Consider the following 18,778-nt stretch of genomic DNA (forward strand, 5'->3'; position numbering starts at 1 on the left):
ATAAAGAAATATTTTTAAACAAAATAAAAATACGTAATACAAAATACTTTGTTTTTTAACAAAATATATATTTTTTATTTTTTTTTCTTTGTACCCTCACGCCTCCCCTGAAATTCTCTCACGCCCCCCCAGGGGGCGCGCCCCCAGGTTGAGAACCACTGCTTTATAGGGTGTAAGTAAATAATGTGTAGTAACTAAGTCCTTTAGGTCATTCAAAAATGGGAGAAACCTTTTCAAACCCCTAACAGCATGGTGGGATTTTTATGAGTCTTTTTACGTGTTTTGCATAATTTGTGAATGTCCTAAATGACTGTTACTTGAAATTATATATAACAAAAAACATGATTACCTATATCTATTTTGAAGTCTATAAAATGAAAACAATCCCCAAAAATCTTCAAAAACCAGTTTTTTGGGGTTTTGAAAGTGGCACACCTTACGGAAAAATATGAAAAAAAAAATTAAAAATATAGTTTTTTTAAATAAACAAAATAAAAAATAGACCTATTTCCATCTCCACGAACAGTTAGGAGTCTTTTAAGAAAAGGTATTTTGAGGTTATGTTTTGTATTTCCAATCTAAGGGTGTATATAAAAAATATGACATTTTTATAAAAGCCTGAACTATGCCTGTAAATTTTTTGGAATTTTTAAGTTGATTCCATCTTACCTAAAAAATGAAAAAATTACGTTTTTGAGAGTACAGGAAGGGAGACCGAGGACCGCTGGTTAAAATTGCTCTAAGCCTTATTTTTTAATCACAGAACGTAAAAAATATAAAAAATTAAATTCTGGGAGACATTTTGTCTATCTCAATAGGAGCTAACCTTTAAAGAATAAGATTTTAAAGTCAGTTTTTCAACCTAATAAAAATATTTAAAAATATTTTTAGAAGATATTTAATTGAAAAACTTTTTTACTTCGTGTCACCAGGCCTAAATTTTACTACGAGAGCAATGTAACTGGAGCCCTTTAACCTATTATCCTAAAAAATAAAGTATTTAAAAGATTAAGCCGGTACTTTATGTCTCAGTTGACAGCCGGTTAGTTAACCGGAGTTTAATCGGGACCTCTTTAGAGTCTCTTGCGTTGTAATAAATGCAATTACAAGTATTATTATGATTATAAATAAGAATAATAATAATACTTATAATTGCATTTATTACAACGCTAGAGACCCTAAAGAGGTCACGATTAAATCCCGGTGAACTAACCGGCTGTTAACCGAGACATAAAGTATCGGGCCTAAATGTAATACAGTTTTATAGCTCTTGAAATTACCTTTCAAATAGTTGGATGTGCCTGATATCATAAAAATTAACAGAGTGATTAAAAAAAATTAATTTTTTTTGAAAAAATTTTTGGAGTATAAATTTTGATGCTATCAACTTTTTCTGGAGCTCATTTGATAGGTATTTCTAAGTACTTTGACAAGTATTTAGTAAGTGTTATAAAATGCATCTCTTTCCCGTTATTTAAGCTTGAATCCTTAGATTTGAATAGTCGCAGAAAAAACTATACATTTAATTACCTATAACTTACTTTAAATTTACATTAAATGGTTTTTCAAGTCAGCAATTTATTATATTTTTTATTAGCTTCAATTTTAGTGATGAAAACTTTTTTGTAAAAACTTACAGTTTTTAAGTTATTTATGAAAAATTGCTTTAAAGCATGCATTTTCTTTCACAAAAATTAAAATATTTGATCTTTAATAACTCAAAAATTATTATATAACCAATTTTGCTTAGAATTTGTCCCTCTCTTGATTTGTGGGGTTATTTTTAATAAAGTAATTTTCATCCCCGAGAAGGGGTGACATATACCCCCGGCTAAGTTGTTATTGTTAATTTTCTTTCTTGACGTATCCTCTATCCGCTCACCAATTTTCGTGAAAATGAATGGAGATTTACCGAAATCGAAAGTCATAGTAGATTTTTACCTTCAGTGACTGCACTATAGAAAGAAAATGGCAATTCAATAATTGAGATGCGTATATTTTGCGAGCTCATAAATTATTAAACGATATCTAGTCGCCAAATAATTAATTTAAATTATTTTAAGTACAACTCTCTCTCTTAAGCCGGGAATATGGGATGGTTTTCTTGCGAAGGGGTTGTAGCTCAATAATCGAAAGGCGCGTGATTTAAGAGTTTATTCTTAGAATATAAGCTATACGAATTAAACTACTCTTAATTTTTTTGTAAAAACTTACAGTTTTTCAGCGATTTACGAAAAACCGCTTCAGCGATTTACGAAAAACCGCTTCAAAACATCCATTTTTTTCACGAATAATTAAAATTTTTGATGTTTAATAACTTAAAATGCATTGACTTATTTTAATAACTTTATATAATAAATTTTGCTTATAATTTGTTCTTTTATAGATTTGTGCAGTTATTTTTTATAAAATAATTTTCACCCCCGAGAAGGGGCGGTATCCACCCTCAGGGTAAAGGCGGAAGGTGGTACCATGTCACCTTTGTTTCTTGAGGTATCCTCTAACCACTGACCAATTTTCGTGAAAATCGATGAAGGTTCACCAAAATTGAAGCTAATCGTTGATTTTTACCTTCAGTGACTGCACTATACAAAATAAATTGCAAGTTACTGATCTAAATGAGGGTAATTTGGGAGCTTATAAATTATTAAATGATATGTAGTCGTCAAATAATTAATTTAATGCATTTTAAGTACAACTTTCTCTTAAGCCGGGAAGATAGGGTGGTTTTCTTGCGAAGGGGTTGTAGCTCAATAATCGAAATGCACGTGATTTAATAGTTTATTCTTAGAGTATATAAGCTATAGGAATTATATCCGCAATACGATATATTTTAAGTTTTCTCAGCATTTTTCTCTTAAGTTAAATCAATTAAAGGGTTGTTTGGGGGTGAAGGGGATGAGCTCAAAAATCAAAACTATATAATTTCAAGAGCTCATAAATAGCTCGTAATTCTGCCGCAAAAACCGATTCAATATTCCTATTTTTAATTTAATTTTTTAATTTTCTTATTTTTAATTTAGTGGGGGGGCTGACTCAGCCCCCCCACTAAAGTATTAAATTCCTGCTCAGTGGAACGAGCTGACAATATTCTATTCGATTTAGTGCGTTGTTAGACAAAAATAGATTTGGAAAATATTACCACGGACATGGTGTCCATTTTTTTCGAATCCTGAAAAAACTAATAAATACTTTTAAAAAATTTAAAAGCAGAATGAAAGATTAAATTATTACCGAGGGCCGAAAGTCCCTTAGAATAAATAAAAAGTTGATTTTGAATGAGATATTTGAAATTAAAAATCGCACTAAATTTTCTCTTAGTTTTTCACTTCTGTAACTTATTAAACTAAACATTATAGAAGTTCTCAGGGAATTTCGGCCCTCACTAATATCGTACCATTTGAATAGCATTGCAGCCGAAAATACGTACCCATCCTCTTAAATTAAGTTAAAACCTTCTTCTATTAGATCCCTATAATAATTTTTGGCATGATTTATTCTATAAAATATTGTTTTTTAATTGTTAATGAAGTGCTTATGAGAGGACAGGCTATGCTCCACAATATTGATATGATATGCAATTATTATATAAAGTTAAATTTAATTAATTGTATTTTGCTTGCAGTACTGCATTTTAATAACTAATTTTATTTACTACATACAATTGTTTACGTTTTAATAACATAACCTGAACCTTATTTTTTTCTTATTATTTTTTTGGACTATGGCCTTGACAATTAAACAGTAACCAGGACTAATATAATTGGCCAATATAATTAAAAGTTCGAATAATGTTGCTGAGCGTAGAAACCAGGTGTCGCTTTGCCGAACTTGCACGGTCCCAATAGTTAAAAACTCTAACATGAAGTAAAACCACTTCAATGTAAAAGGTATATTTAATAAAATTTTAAAAATCCCAATGGATTAAATAAAATAGGTTCATTCAGAACGTTTTCGGACCTATCATTCCATCATCAGTGAATTCATATATACTTGCTAACTAGCCCCAGAACCAAACAATGGTTGTACTTGTAATTAAATCTTCATTATAGTGTTGTGAAATTGGAAAGGCTAAACGCCGATGTTAAAAGAATACCTCTGGGAATATGATGAGACTCTAAACGAGAACTATAACAACCATCTTGGGCCAACGAGGTCTGCCAAGTGTCAAAAGTTTGTAAGGAACAGTGATATAGGAGAGAGGGGATACGACATAAGGGATGATTTTGTATTTAGTAAATGGGACCACTTGATTTGACACTTTTGTGCTACATCCAATATGGCGACGGGCAGGTTTTTATACGTTATATATGGAATATGTTATTAATTAGTTATTAAAATTATTTATATATTTATATAATATAATATAATTTTATAGTCATATATTTTATATAGAGCAAAATATACTACCTAAGAGTTGTTCCGCCATATTGGATGGAGCGTTTTTGCGAGTGAAACCGAGCCCATCTACTTCACCGTATGCCGCATCCCCTCCCTCCCACATCACTGGTAAGGAACTACTTGTCGTGACAGTGACAGTTAAGGAAAAGGTAGTCGATTTTCAAAAGTTTCAACATAACGTCATGATCCAAAACAATGATGTGATAGAGATTTTAATATGTGAATATTTTAATATCTGATGTTATTTAAATCAATTGTTTTTAAAAGAGAAAAAGACAAATGTGTTTTACAAAATTTAGAATTTAAAATTATTTGTATTTAACTTTTAACTAAAAATTGACTATAAAATTACACTGATCAAATTAATTGAAAAGAAGAATGTGAACTGATTGGTAATAATGATAAAGATAAAATAGGTGGTGATGAGAGAGAAGAAATTTAAATTTTGAGTTGGTATACAGAAATATATTATGCAGAAAATTAAAATCTAGGCAAAATTTTATTTGGACTTTCTATTGGTGGTTGTATATATTGAAGAGAAATATTTTTATTTAAATGTGAATGAAAATTGATAACATAATAAATTGGAGTTACAGATATAGTCAATCTTGTAGTAGATGAGTATGATTAAAAATTGCATTTATTATGAAACATTTTTAAAATATAGTTTTAAAATAGTTTTAAATTTAAAAATTGCAGAACCAAAATTTTTTATATATTATTATAAAAAAATTACCATCAATGTTTTTCAATGTACAGTGGTCTCCATTCACACTCACAGCGGCAACCAAAAACAATAAAAAAATAAATTTCATATTTGAATTTTTTATTTTTGAAATATAACACTGAAATTGAAACCAGGTATATTATATACCATTCTAGTTCATAAATTTCATAAACTGAAAAGTTTAATTAAGATAAGGATGAGGAATAATGATTGTTTTAATTAAATGAATAATCCGACGTGGGAGTGAGCAAATTTACGCAAAAAATAATTTCACACAATATTAATAAAATTCATCCATGTTAAAAAATTTTACCATTAAAAAATTTATTGCACGCATATCTGGTTTCCAGTGGCTTCAAACATTATTTCTCAGATAACGGTTCATTCTACACAAAAGTGCTAGTAAAAATTTCTGTTCAAATTTATCTCAGCTATTCCCAGTTATAGCGATTATTGAGAAACCGATGCGCGATGGTTTTCGTACCCCCTCCCGCATCATCATCATCATCAATGGTGCTACAGCCCTATAAAAAGCCTCGACCTTCCCAAGTCTATTACGCCAGCCAGTCCATTGCCAACTGCGTTTCCAGTTTGCTGCGCCTATTTTTCTCCCATCCTCATCTACACCATACCATCCTTCCATCTGAGTTCTGGCCTACCCCTATTTCTACTTCCCACAGGTTGTGACATAAGGATTCTTCTAGGAGGGTTGTTCTGCTGTGATCTTGCTAGATGTCCTATCTTAGATGCCCATCTTAGTCTTCCTATTTTTATAAGAGATACTACGTCTTTACAACCAAATATATGTTTATATGAAGTAAAAAACAGACCTACTCTCAATCATTTATTGTAACTTGCGACGACCGGTTTCGCTCTCTACAGTATGTAGAGCATCTTCAGGTCAACGGTTACAAGTCACTAAATGATTCGGCTACAAGGAGCTACCATCACGCCGTGATGGCGTTATAATCGCAAAAAACGATTATTGGAAATGGAAAATTAAATCAAAAAATGCCAAGCGCCCACTAATATGGAAAACTTTACTTAACTTTTTTTGGTTTTAGAACCTACTCTTCACAACCCAATAGGTCCCCAAAGCGCTCGAGTAACTGCACATTTAGCATACTTTGCTCCCATTAAATACGTTATAAATCCCCAAAATAACGCTAATTTTTGGAGATAATGATCATTAGTGGCGAATGGCTAATTTTGGTCTTATTTTGTAATGTTTTTGATGGTGCTGAAAACGAAAATCAAATTTATTTTGAATTTTAGGTGGGAGAAAATTGTCAAAATCGCAATTTTGCCCTAAAAATAAAAAAAATTAAACCACGTTTTTCTTAAAATTAATAGTTACACCATATTTTTTCTATAACACATCTAGACCTAAAGCTCCCCATAAAACTTCTTTGAACTCTATGGTTTAACATAAACGTAATCAAATAGATAAATTTTAAATTTTGTCACTTAATTTTTGCGATTTAACTTTCAGCAATAAATTTAAAACCAATTCACGATTCTGCAGCTTTGATTTTTAAAAATTCATAACTTTTATGAAGAAAAGACTGAAAGACTACAGTTGCTTTCATAGTCTTCACAAAGGTGAGAACAATATGCCGTAGACATTTTAGAAAAAAAAAATATTAAAATGCAACAGAGTTGTAGCGAAATTTAAGGTAAAAATTCGTGACTTCACTTTTTTTATTTTTAGGTTAAAATTGCGATTTTGACAATGTTCCCTCACATAAAATTCAAATTAAACCTCTTTTTCATTGTCAGCACCATCGAAAGCATAAAATAAGACCAAAATTAGCCATTCACCGCCCATGGTCAGTATCTCGAAAAATAAACGTTATGAGTAGACAGCACCTGGCGAACGTGCTCCGAAGAAGGCGAAGACTGTCCAATCGTCTGGAAAGGTGATGGCCAGCATTTTCTGGGAATCACAAGGTGTGATCTACATCGACTACTTGGAGAAGGGCTAAACGATCACAGGGCCCTATTACGCCGAATTATTGGGCCGATTCGACGCCAAATTGAAGAAAAAACGACCCCATTTTTGAAAGAAAAAGGTGCTCTTCCACCATGACAACGCACCGGCTCACACTTCCGCCGTCGCCATGGCCAAATTGATCGAATTGGGCTACGAACTGTTGCCTCATCCACCGTATTATCCAGATTTGGCTCCGTGCGACTACTATTTGTTTCTAAACTTGAAAAAGACACTCGCTGGGCAGAAATTTAAGTCGAATGAGGAGGTCATCGCCGCCAAGGAAGCCTATTTTGCAGACCTCGAGAAAAGGTATTTTTCAGACGGGTTAAAGAAGTTGGAGCATCGCTGGGTCAAGTGTATCGAGCTAAAATGAGACTATGTACAGAAATAAATTGCCACTTTTCCAATATTTTCCTTTTTCTTTTGTAGGCTAAGTACTTATCGGACTGCCCATGGCATCACCTAAATTAGTATGGTGATAATATGTTGGTGTATATTAAGTCAAAGAGCATTCGCTATCATACAGAGTACTCTGAATTGAAATTCAGTACAACTAGACTGTGATTTCTTATTGTTGAATCCCATACCATTCAGTACTCTCCAATGATAGACACAACTTTTTTTCAGCTCTATATATTTACTTATTATTTTAGGTAACAATTTTGGAAAATAGGAAGATGAATTTTTATTCAATGAGAAGACGAGTGGTTAAAGTCGCAATATTGACTGCTGTGGTTACTACAGCTGCATGTTTAATTATTTCTTTAGTTTTATTAACTGACAAGCATAATATATTTCAAAAAAGAGAAATACAGGAGCAGGAGCAGGAACAATCCACAAAGCCAATCTTAAGGAATAGTATACAATGTTACCGTTCCAAGATTGAAAGTATCCCTGATATATCAGATTCGCATCCACGAAAGGATAAATCCATCTTCTTCCATGAAAGTTCGTGCAAGTCGTACTATAATAACAAGATTTTTATTAACGCAAGACAAGCTTGTGCTGTGGAGAGCGCTGCAACATTAAATCCTAATTTGGATGTTTACTTACTATATTCTTCACCAGGTATTTATTTTAAGACATTTTTATTTTTGATTATCATATTTCTAGTTGAAGTTATGATAGTGACAGACCCAAATATTCCTCATCATCAATTAGCCTATATTTCTGCACTGCTATTTCTACCTTGAGTTTCTTGCACCCAATTTGTGGTGATGTGTTTGTTCGTTCGCTGTGGTCGTTCTCTGCTTCGATATGCCTCTTATCTTGGTCGCCATTGTTATTAATTGAGTTAGGTGAACTGACTAAATGACCAACAACGATTATAATTCAATCAATTACAGGACAATTAGTCTGGGCTGATTATCGGAGAATAGGCCATTTTTGGGAAAAGTTATTTACCAGCAATTTTATTGCTGGCATCGAATTATAAGATCCTATATATTAATAATATAGGTATGCAAAGTCCTCAGATAGTGTGCTACTTTTTTTATAGACAAAATGGCGCCCGAAAATCGTGTTTTTTTTAATTATTGCTCTATAACTCCAAAGATTTTAACTTTACACCAAAAACACTCAAATAAAAATTCACCGCAATTAAATTCTCCATAGAGACGTGTTTTTCCCGAATCACTTCGACGAAAACTTTCCCCGTAAAAAGCGGGGTTTTCCAACAAAATCTTTAATTTTCAACTAAAATTTTAGATAAGTAATTGTTAATCAATAATTAAATAACTTGGCAATATAAAAGCCCTTTTTGTATAGATTATAATTCCAGGAGCCGATGGAAATTAAATGAACAGTTTAGCAACAATTAAATTGTTAATTAAAAATTTACGGTCGCTATGATAACGACAATAATTATGATGCATAGGAATGACTATGATTTTTTCATAAAAAGACACAATAACTATCTAATGTACTTTACAGAATTGAAATTGGACTATTTATGCGGCCTCAGGAATATTTTAAAATTATAAACAATTTTTTGTCTTATAAAGAAATATAATATCTCGGGAAATATTAAACTAAATTAAATTGTAAAAACGGCATTCGAAAAACAGCGACAGGGAGCTTCTTTTAAAAGAAAAAATGTTTAATTATGATGAGTAGTTCCTGAGATACCACCGGTCAAAGTTGACCGGAATTTACGGCAAATATATAAACAATAGGATCATAATTTTTAAACCATCACCTTTTTGTTTTTTTCCTCTTTCTCCACACCAATTTTCATATCCTTAAAATATATATACATATATATACCTTAAAATATATATACATACAAAAATAACATATATTATTATAATAAAAACTATCGATAATACGTGTGAAAATTGCCAAAAATAGCAAATTTCCAATCAAAAATTAGGTTGGAGAAAATGTAACCCTCAAAGTTCAAAATCGGTATACGTTAAAAAAATGCATTTTCTCGGTTTCCCATAGAGCAATTTCCTTCATTCTTTTTTTGTTCCCAAGTAACTCGAGTAGAGCCATCGAACTAACTCATTATTAAATGTCAGACTTTCTTTTGTTTTGTTATAATTAATTAATTAATTTATTATAACACAAAATTTTAATTTGTTTAAATGAAAATTGTTTAAATAATTATACAGCTTTCAAATGAGAATATTTATGTTTTTAACTTTAAAAGGTACACTTGTAGTACGTTTATGTAAAAAAAGCCTACAACTGGAAAAAATATGTAGTTTTCTGTTCTTATAAATAAATTAATATATTATAACAAAACAGAAGCAAGTCTGACATTTAATAATGCGTTAGTTCGATGGCTCTACTCGAGTTACTTGGGAACAAAAAAAGAATGAAGGAAATTTCTCCATGGGAAGCCGAGAAAATGCATTTTTTTAACGTATACCGATTTTGAACTTTGAGGGTTACAGTTTCTCCAACCTAATTTTTGATTAGAATTTCGCTATTTTTGACAATTTTCACACGTACTATCGATAGTTTTTATTATAATAATATATGTTATGAGTATTTTAAGGATATGAAAATTGGTGTGGAGAAAGAGGACAGAAATAAAAAGGTGATGGTTTTAAAATTATGATCCTATTGTTTATATCTTTGCCGTAAATTCTGGTCAACTTTGACCGGTTGTATCTCAGGAACTACTCATTATAATTAAACATTTTTTGTTTTAAAGAAGCTCCCTGCCGCTGTTTTTCGAACGCCGTTTTTATCATTTAATTTAGTTTAATATTTCCCGAGATATTATATTTGTTTATAAGCCAAAAAATTGTTTATAATTTTAAAATATTCCTGAGGCCGCATAAATAGTCCGATTTCAATTACGTAAAGTACATTAGATAGGTATTGTGTCTTTTTATGAAAAAACCATAGTTATTCTTATGCATCATTATTATTGTCGTTATTATAGCGACCGTAAATTTTTAATTAACAAATCAATTGTTGCTAAACTGTTCATTCAATTTCCATCGGCTTCTGGAATTATAATCTATATAAAAAGGGTTTTTACATTACCAAGTTATTTAAATATTAATTAACAATTACTTATCTAAAATTTTAGTTGAAAATTAAAGATTTTGTTGGAAAAACCCGCTTTTTACGGGGAATGTTTTCCCCGTATTTTGTTTATAAAAAAAGTAGCACACTATCTGCGAACTTTGCATACCTATATTATTAATACATACAATAATAAGATTCGATTCCAGCAATAAAATTGCTGGTAAATAACTTTTCCTTGTATTTTGCTAATTAGCGCAGAGTAAATAGGAAAACATTTTACTTGAACATAACTGACATTATATTTTCTTATTTTCTTATTTTCTTGACATTACATTACAACTTCTAAACTGTCATTACATAGAGTATGTACAACTATAGAGCAACGTCTACTTTTAACGTTGTATATTGTAACACTCTCCCTCAAAGTGAAAAGTAGATCAGCCAAACAATTTTGGTTTCTTTCTAACACGCACATTGTAACGCTTAGATTCTTGAACACCATCATCGCTTCTTTCTTCTCTATTCACTTCTTGATTTTCACTCGTACTTTCTGCACTTTTCATATTCTTAGATTTCACAATTTCATTTATACAAGTTTTCACTTCTTCGGAGTTTTCATGTACACTAAAACATTCCGACTGATTCTGGTTCATTGATTCGGCAACTTCAAAAATTCGCAAATTGCATGTAACCTCAGGTTTAAATCGTACGTCGTGGCTCGATACGATTCTTCTTTTCAGATGGACTCCATATTCTAAAACCATCCCTGTCATTCACGTAACCAACTAAATAACCATGTATCGCCTTGTCATCTTTACTGCGAAAATTTTTGTTTACGTGAACATAACATTCAGTGCCAAATATTCTTAATTGTTTCAAACTCCCAACTGGCTTTCCATACCACAATTCATAGGTACTTTTATTCTCAATTGATGACTTTCCTGTGCGACTCAGTAGATACACTGCAGTATTGCATGATTCTGAACACAATTCTTTGGACCACTTGCATGGGTTTAACATGGAACGAGCACACTCTACAATGGCAGTGGTGGCTCGTGATTACTAAAAAAGGCGGTGCACAAATAGATAAATTTACCATAGGTAAATTTACCCTTAACACAACTTAATACGTAAATTTACCGGGTACTGGATGAAAAAGGACTTTTTTTCGTTTTTTGACACAGTATCTTGAAAATTGATATTTATGTATAATTAGATGATCGAATGGATAAAGAATTATGAAAATAAGGCAAGGCATAATATTTATTTTATCGTAAATATGCACTAAATCAATGATACCATGTCTTGCCCATGTAGAATCGCTCCCAAACAAAACACACAAGAAACAGAAAAATGCATTTTTTTTATCACATCCACAAATCCGGCAATATTTTGAATATATATTTATTTAAAATCTTTGCACAGCCTTCAAAATTTGAAGAGATAGATGAAATTTCAAATCAACGCTAATAGATAAGCAAAAACCATTCTAACACACATTCTAACACTAGAAAAGTCACATTCTAAAACACACTCGAGCCAAAGTTTTTCTGGCTCGGAATCTCATAAGCCCCGGCGTCCGTTGTAAGCTGACCGCGTCTACCTTTTCCTATGCTTTTGAAGTCAAATCTCGAGCCATACGGAATGGTGCTCCGGCACAGAGTAACTCATAGGAATTATTTGTTTTTTCGTGGATATTAAATTACATAATGATAAATAATGTATGTAGATAATGCATTGATATTAAAAAAAGCATAGTAAAAATAATATTATTTTTATTGTTCAATCTGTTTTCCTGTAAGTATATTTTTCAGAGCCAGTGCCATGGCTCTGTGGCCCCTTAGAACCAGCCGCCACTGTGCAATGGTACGGTTTTCTGAGGTGTATAGGGTGGAGTGATAAAATGCTCTATACCTCTACTCGCAAGAAGTTCAGATACCTTTCTGTTGTCAAACTCTCTCCCTCCATCACATCTCAGTTGCTTTACCATTTGTGTTTGCTTCATTCAAAAATTTTTCTAAGTAGGTACATACTTCACTTTTGTGTTTCATAAAGAAAACTTTCCGAAACTTACTAAAGTCATCTTTAAAACATACGTAATAACGTGCTCTTCCTAGTGATTCTATAGACATGGGTTCATTCACATCTGCATGGAACTGCTCATCAGTGACTTGTGGCCGATTGATCCTAGTTTTAAATGGCAATCTATGCATTTTTCCAATTGCACATCCATCGCAAAAGCTTTAATTGCACCCATCAATGTCTATATTCATTTTCTTCAAGACCTTCTTTACGTCTTGCTTATGCTGATGACCAAATCTTTCATGATACACTTGTAACATATCTGTTGACTCTACTAAGTTTGCTTGAGTGGGATTGGTCGGTTTCATAACACGTATATCAAGTGCATACAGGCCATTACTGAAGTACCCAGTCATTACAGATTCAAGAGTATTTTTATCATGTAGATTTACACCTTTTTCGTCGAGTACTGTAATGAACCCCCTTTGCGCAGCAGCTTTCACAGAAAACAAATGAGCGCTTGCTTCAGGAACATAAAAAACATTCTTCAATTCAGCATCTTTCCATTTATTATTCAGACGCGTTTGAATTTTCACCATTCCTTGTCCTTGGGCTGACATACATACACCCTTCTTACCAAGTGATATCTTTTCGGGTTCAGAAAATTCTGTATAAGATGAGAAATATTGCTTATTTGTAGTGATATGATTTGTGGCCCCACTGTCACAATACCATTTTCCATCTTCAACACAATTGTTAGATGAGGCACTTAAAACAACGGACAAAAAAGCAGTATCATTACTTTTCTTCTTATCTAAATTCTCAGCAGATTTTTTCAATGGACACTCTCTCGCCCAATGGCCTAATTTCTTGCATTTGTGACATGGAAATTTCTCTTTTGCACGATGTACATTTCTCTTTGACTTCGTAGTAGTTATACTTTGGCTCTGTTTGTATTTTTCTGTCGGGCTATTGCGTGCAACAAACGCAAAAGATTCTGTGGTAGTTTGGTCACATAATTCAATGGCACACAATTTCTCAATCAATAAATTCAAATTTGATTCTTTGATGGTATCGTGTCCCACAAATCTTTGAAATTATCTTCAGTTTCTGCAACTTCGCAACATGTGTGCTAATATCTTCTTTTTCATCACGTTGGACTCCAAAAAAGGCTCAAATCGCGCACGTAATTTATCCCATATTTCACTAGCGTGAGTACATGTCAACACGAGCTCGGCAACAGTTTTTCCTAGCGCACCTGCTAACAAACTTGCCGCTTTTGTATCGCCTTTTAACAATTGTTGATGCTTCTCTACTTCCAATGAAGTTGAATTTTCACCAAGTTCGGGACACTTACTCATACCATTCACAATGTCTTCAAGTGTATACGCTCGTAATAACATCGGAACGTGCCATTTCCACTTTGCCCAGTCTTCAGGACCGTCAAGTTTGTCGACTTGAATTTTATAATCTTCATTGCTGTTCGTCATATTTATTTTTTTTTCTCTGATTCTGGCTTTGGTTTATAACTAGAACCTTTAGCCACGTAATTGTATAACTTATCACTAAGTCAGGGGAGTAATGTGTAGTGTGTGTGTTGAGTAAGTGTCTTGTTACTTTGCAAAGTCGACGTCATTGTCTTTGCAAAGAGACGCTAATTGTTTCCGAACGTCTGCGGTCCCTCCGGTGAGTACCGATCCCACAAGGCAGAAACTATTTTTCATTTATTAATTTATAATAAATGAAAAATTTCTGCCCCTGGTAGGATTCGAACTCCCGACCTTTCGTTTCAAAGGTAGGCGCTCTTACCACTGCGCCACAGAGGGGTTAGGTCATATTTATTCACCTGTTTACAGTTCACACGTGAGTTGGGCCCGTAACCTGTTATAAATTGAGTTAGGTGAGCTGACTAAATGACCAACAACGATTATAATTCACTCAATTACAGGACAATAGGAAAACATTTTACTTGAACATAACTGACATTATATTTTCTTATTTTCTTGACATTACATTACAATTTCTAAACTGTCATTACATGGAGTATGTACAACTATAGAGTAACATCTACTTTTAACGTTGTATATTGTAACAGCCATTTCAGAATCTTACTGGTCCATCTATCATCCGTCAATCTGGCAACATGTCCGGCCCAAGCCCTTTTAGCCATGGCTATTCTTTCAACTGCATCCGTGACTCCTGTTCTTCTTCCTATCTCTATGTTTGGTACTTTGATTGTTATAACCAACATTGATATTTCCATAGCGTACTGTGTAACTCTTATTTAGTTTATTATTCCTTCTGTCAGAGTTAGTGTTTATGCACCATATGTAAGAAATCGTAAAACACATTGATTAAACACCTTCCTTTTTAAACAAACTGGAATACGAGACTTGAAAATGTTCAATCTATCAAAGGCAGCCCATGTGAGACCTATCCTTCTTTGTATTTCAGTTATCTGATTATCTCGGTATAAGCGAGTCTCATGCCCTAGATATTTGTAAACTATCACTTGCTATGGCTTTCAATTTGAATTTTATCGCTGAAAATTTTGTGTTTGAGGTGTTAATTTTAAGAGCGATTGTTTTTGAAGCTTGATAGAGCGTTTCTATCATTTTTGTAGCTTTATAAATTCTATCACATATTAAAAAGATGTGATCGGCAAATCTTAGATGGTTCAGATCTTCTCCATTTATATTAATTCCCATATTTAATTATCCTCTCGTTCCATTCGCTTGAACATATATGTATTCGAGTACATCTGTAAACAATTCCAGCGAGAGAGTATCACCAGAGGCGGCTTTACCTATTGTACAAGGTGTGCGGTGCACACGGGCGCCGGGATGTTGGGGGCGACATGATGTTTCAACATAAAATATGCTTTAAAACGATTAATGAAAAATTACATTGGCACTTAAGCGCTATTTATAGATTGCCGCCCACCAGGCTGGCCGTCCAACGGACGGGCGACAATCTTTTGGTTCGTTTGAAGACATACCGACAAGGATTTCGAAATTGGTTGTAAAACCTATTACCTTTTAATAACATAACTTCAATCTTACTTTTTCTTCTTATTCTATTTTTTTGCTGTGGTCTTGAGAATTATTCAGTAACCAGGACTAATATAATTGGCCAATATAATTAAAAGTGCTACAAATGTTGCTTCATCGCTCTTCCGAACTTGCACGAACCAGGACCAATATAATTGGCCAATATAATTAAAAGTGCTACAAATGTTGCTGACCTATGACACTAGGTGTCGCTCTTCCGAACTTGCACGGTCCCAATTGGCTCCCGACATCATTTAATATTGCACTATTTGCATCTGGATTTTTGTTTACGTTATAAGCGTACCTAATACCCTCTAATACCCTATGTACTAGTACTAGGTAGGTATCTAGATATTCGACTATTCCATTTTGACTGCGCGTCTACCAAAGGGCGCCAGGGCATCGATTGCACACGGGCGCTACATGGGCTAGAGCCGCCTCTGAGTATCACACCCCTGTCTGCATAATTCCACGTTCTATTTGGAACTTTTTGGTAGCTTTTTTAATTGAACACAATCTGTCCCCGTTTTAAAGCTATTAATCGAGGCAATAAATCGGTAGTCAATGCGGCAGTCACCCGATGCTCGAAATATTAGTATTTTGAATGAAGTAAAAAACAGACGTACTCTCAATCATTTATTGTAACTTCCGAGGACCGGTTTCGCTTTCTAAAGTATGCAGAGCATCTTCGGGTCAAGTGTTACAAGTCACTAAATGCTACAAATAAAAACCAGAGTTAGAACAATGGCTGGTTGTCAAAGATACTAAAGATCCATAGGATCAAGCCAATATTGAACAACATACATAAAAGTAATTAAGACAGCAGACAAATACATATGCATGTACAATCGGGGGCGGTAACAAACGTCCCCAAGCTCACAAACACATGCAGATGTATGCCGTCTGTAATCATGCAATGATAACGTGTCGTACTTACATTCGGTTACAAGGAGCTACTTCCTGAGTATTCATTAACATGATATCTTGCTTAAGTTATGCTAACGGGATATGGTGGAATAGACGGAGAGTGTTGTAAAGGTTAACAAGTTTATGGAAATTGGAAATTTTTGAGGGTGATGAGATAGGTGGTGAAAGAAAAACAACAAATCTGTGCCAGATATTTTGTTTGTGAAGTAGACTAAAGTGAATGTCATATATACAATTTTAATATGTGATAGTTTTAAAGATTTTTATTTCTATTTATTAAAAGACTTCTATTTATTAATGTATGTGTTAGTGTAACTAACCTTACACTTACCCTTACACCTTACACCTTACACCTTACACTTACACTTACACTTACACTAACACATACATTAATAAATAGAAGTCTTTTAATAAATATAGATAAAAATCTTTTAATAAATAAAAATAATAGTTATTTATGATATAAGTGTTAAAAGTACAATTTTAAGGCACGCATGTGAAAGTGTGCAGAATGATCGAAGCGAATTCTGCAATTCACATGGGTGCCTTAAAAATGTACTTTTTAACACGTATATCATACAATATTTTTTCTACAAACGTTATAAATTTATAAAATACAATATTTTTGTTAATTGCTGAAACCATGAAACCTATTACCCGTAAAAGGTAGAACTGATTGTCTACACTCGAGGGGAATGTCTAAAAATTCTTAGCGAAAATATTATACCGTTACATAAACTTGTGTATTAAAAATGCAATAATACAGTTTAAATTAAATTTTAAAAAACCTTTTAAACCACCTTTTTCAAATTGCGCAACTTGTACTATTAATATTAATGTTAATAAATGAAATATAAATATTTTGACGTTTTACAATTTGACAATTCACTTTTAACTGCAGTGCCTTAAAAATTCTAAAGCACTAGTGCCTTAAAGTAGCATTTTTAACGCTCCTATGGAGTGCTAAAAATTGCATTTTTAACACGGTTGTAGAAAAAAATCTTTAAAACCATCACATATGAAAATTGTATATATGGCATTCACTTTAGTCTACTTCACAAACAAAATAACTGGCACAGATTTGTTGTTTGTCTTTCACCAACTATCTCATCACGCTCAAGAATTTCCAATTTCCATAAACTTGGTAACCTTTACAACACTCTCCGCTATTCCACCATATCTCGTTAGCATAACTTAAGCAAGATATCATGTTAATGAATACTCAGCAAGTAGCTCCTTGTAACCGAATGTAAGTACGACACGTTATCATTGCATGATTACAGACGGCATATATCTGCATGTGTTTGTGAGCTTGGGGACGTTTGTTACCGCCCCCTATTGTACATGCATATGTATTTGTCTGCTGTCTTAACTACTTTTATGTTTGTTGTTCAATATTAGCTTGATCTTATGGATCTTTAGCATCTTTTACAACCAGACATTTTTCTAACTCTGGTTTTTATTTGTAGCATTTAGTGACTTGTAACACTTGACCTGAAGATGCTCTGCATACTTTAGAGAGCGAAACCGGTTCGGAAGTTACAATAAATAATTGAGAGTACGTCTGTTTTTTTACTTCATTCAAAATGAACTCTCACATGCAACCCATTCAACATTTATTAGTATTTTATGATGATCTATCTATAGCATAAAACGCCTTTTCATAGTCTACGAATATAAGGAAGGTATGCTTGTTGTATTTTGGGCACTTTTCTATTATAGTGTTTTAATAACTTGTAGATGATCATTTGTTCCGTATCTGGAGCGGAACAAAAACAGCTTGTTCGCAAGTTTGGTAACTATCCAGTTTGTTCACAAGCCGTTTAATTATCTTTATGAATAAACTATATGTATGGGAGAAATCATATGCAGAAAATTTTCATGTGCTAGTTTCCAGAACTACAATTGCCAAGTTTGTAGTTCTTGAGGTCTGAATTGTCACCTTTTTGTCACCATTATGGTTATTATTGCATTATGCCATTGTGAGAGGTTACGCATCGTATCTGAGTCTTGTCTAACAAACATTAGACATATTTTTAACATATTTTTCAACACATTTATTAACGTTTCTCCTCCTTCTTTAATTTGTTCTATGACTGTCCCATCTTCTCTAGGTGATTTATGATTGTTCGTCTTCGAGAGAGCTGTTTTTATTTCCTCTGTTGTACTATC

General features: G+C 32.9%; 1 protein-coding gene across 1 annotated transcript in view; it reads left to right on the forward strand.

The window, feature by feature from the left end:
• Positions 1-18,778, forward strand: part of LOC114335298 (lactosylceramide 4-alpha-galactosyltransferase-like) — a 53,690-nt gene that overhangs the window by 14,054 nt on the left and 20,858 nt on the right. The window contains exon 2 of the mRNA XM_050646038.1: positions 7,775-8,189. Coding sequence (XP_050501995.1) covers positions 7,799-8,189 — 391 coding nt within the window. The 5' untranslated portion in view covers positions 7,775-7,798. The remainder of the gene's footprint in view (positions 1-7,774; positions 8,190-18,778) is intronic.

This window comes from Diabrotica virgifera, chromosome 3 (assembly GCF_917563875.1).
Source record: "Diabrotica virgifera virgifera chromosome 3, PGI_DIABVI_V3a".
Lineage (NCBI taxonomy): Eukaryota > Metazoa > Arthropoda > Insecta > Coleoptera > Chrysomelidae > Diabrotica > Diabrotica virgifera.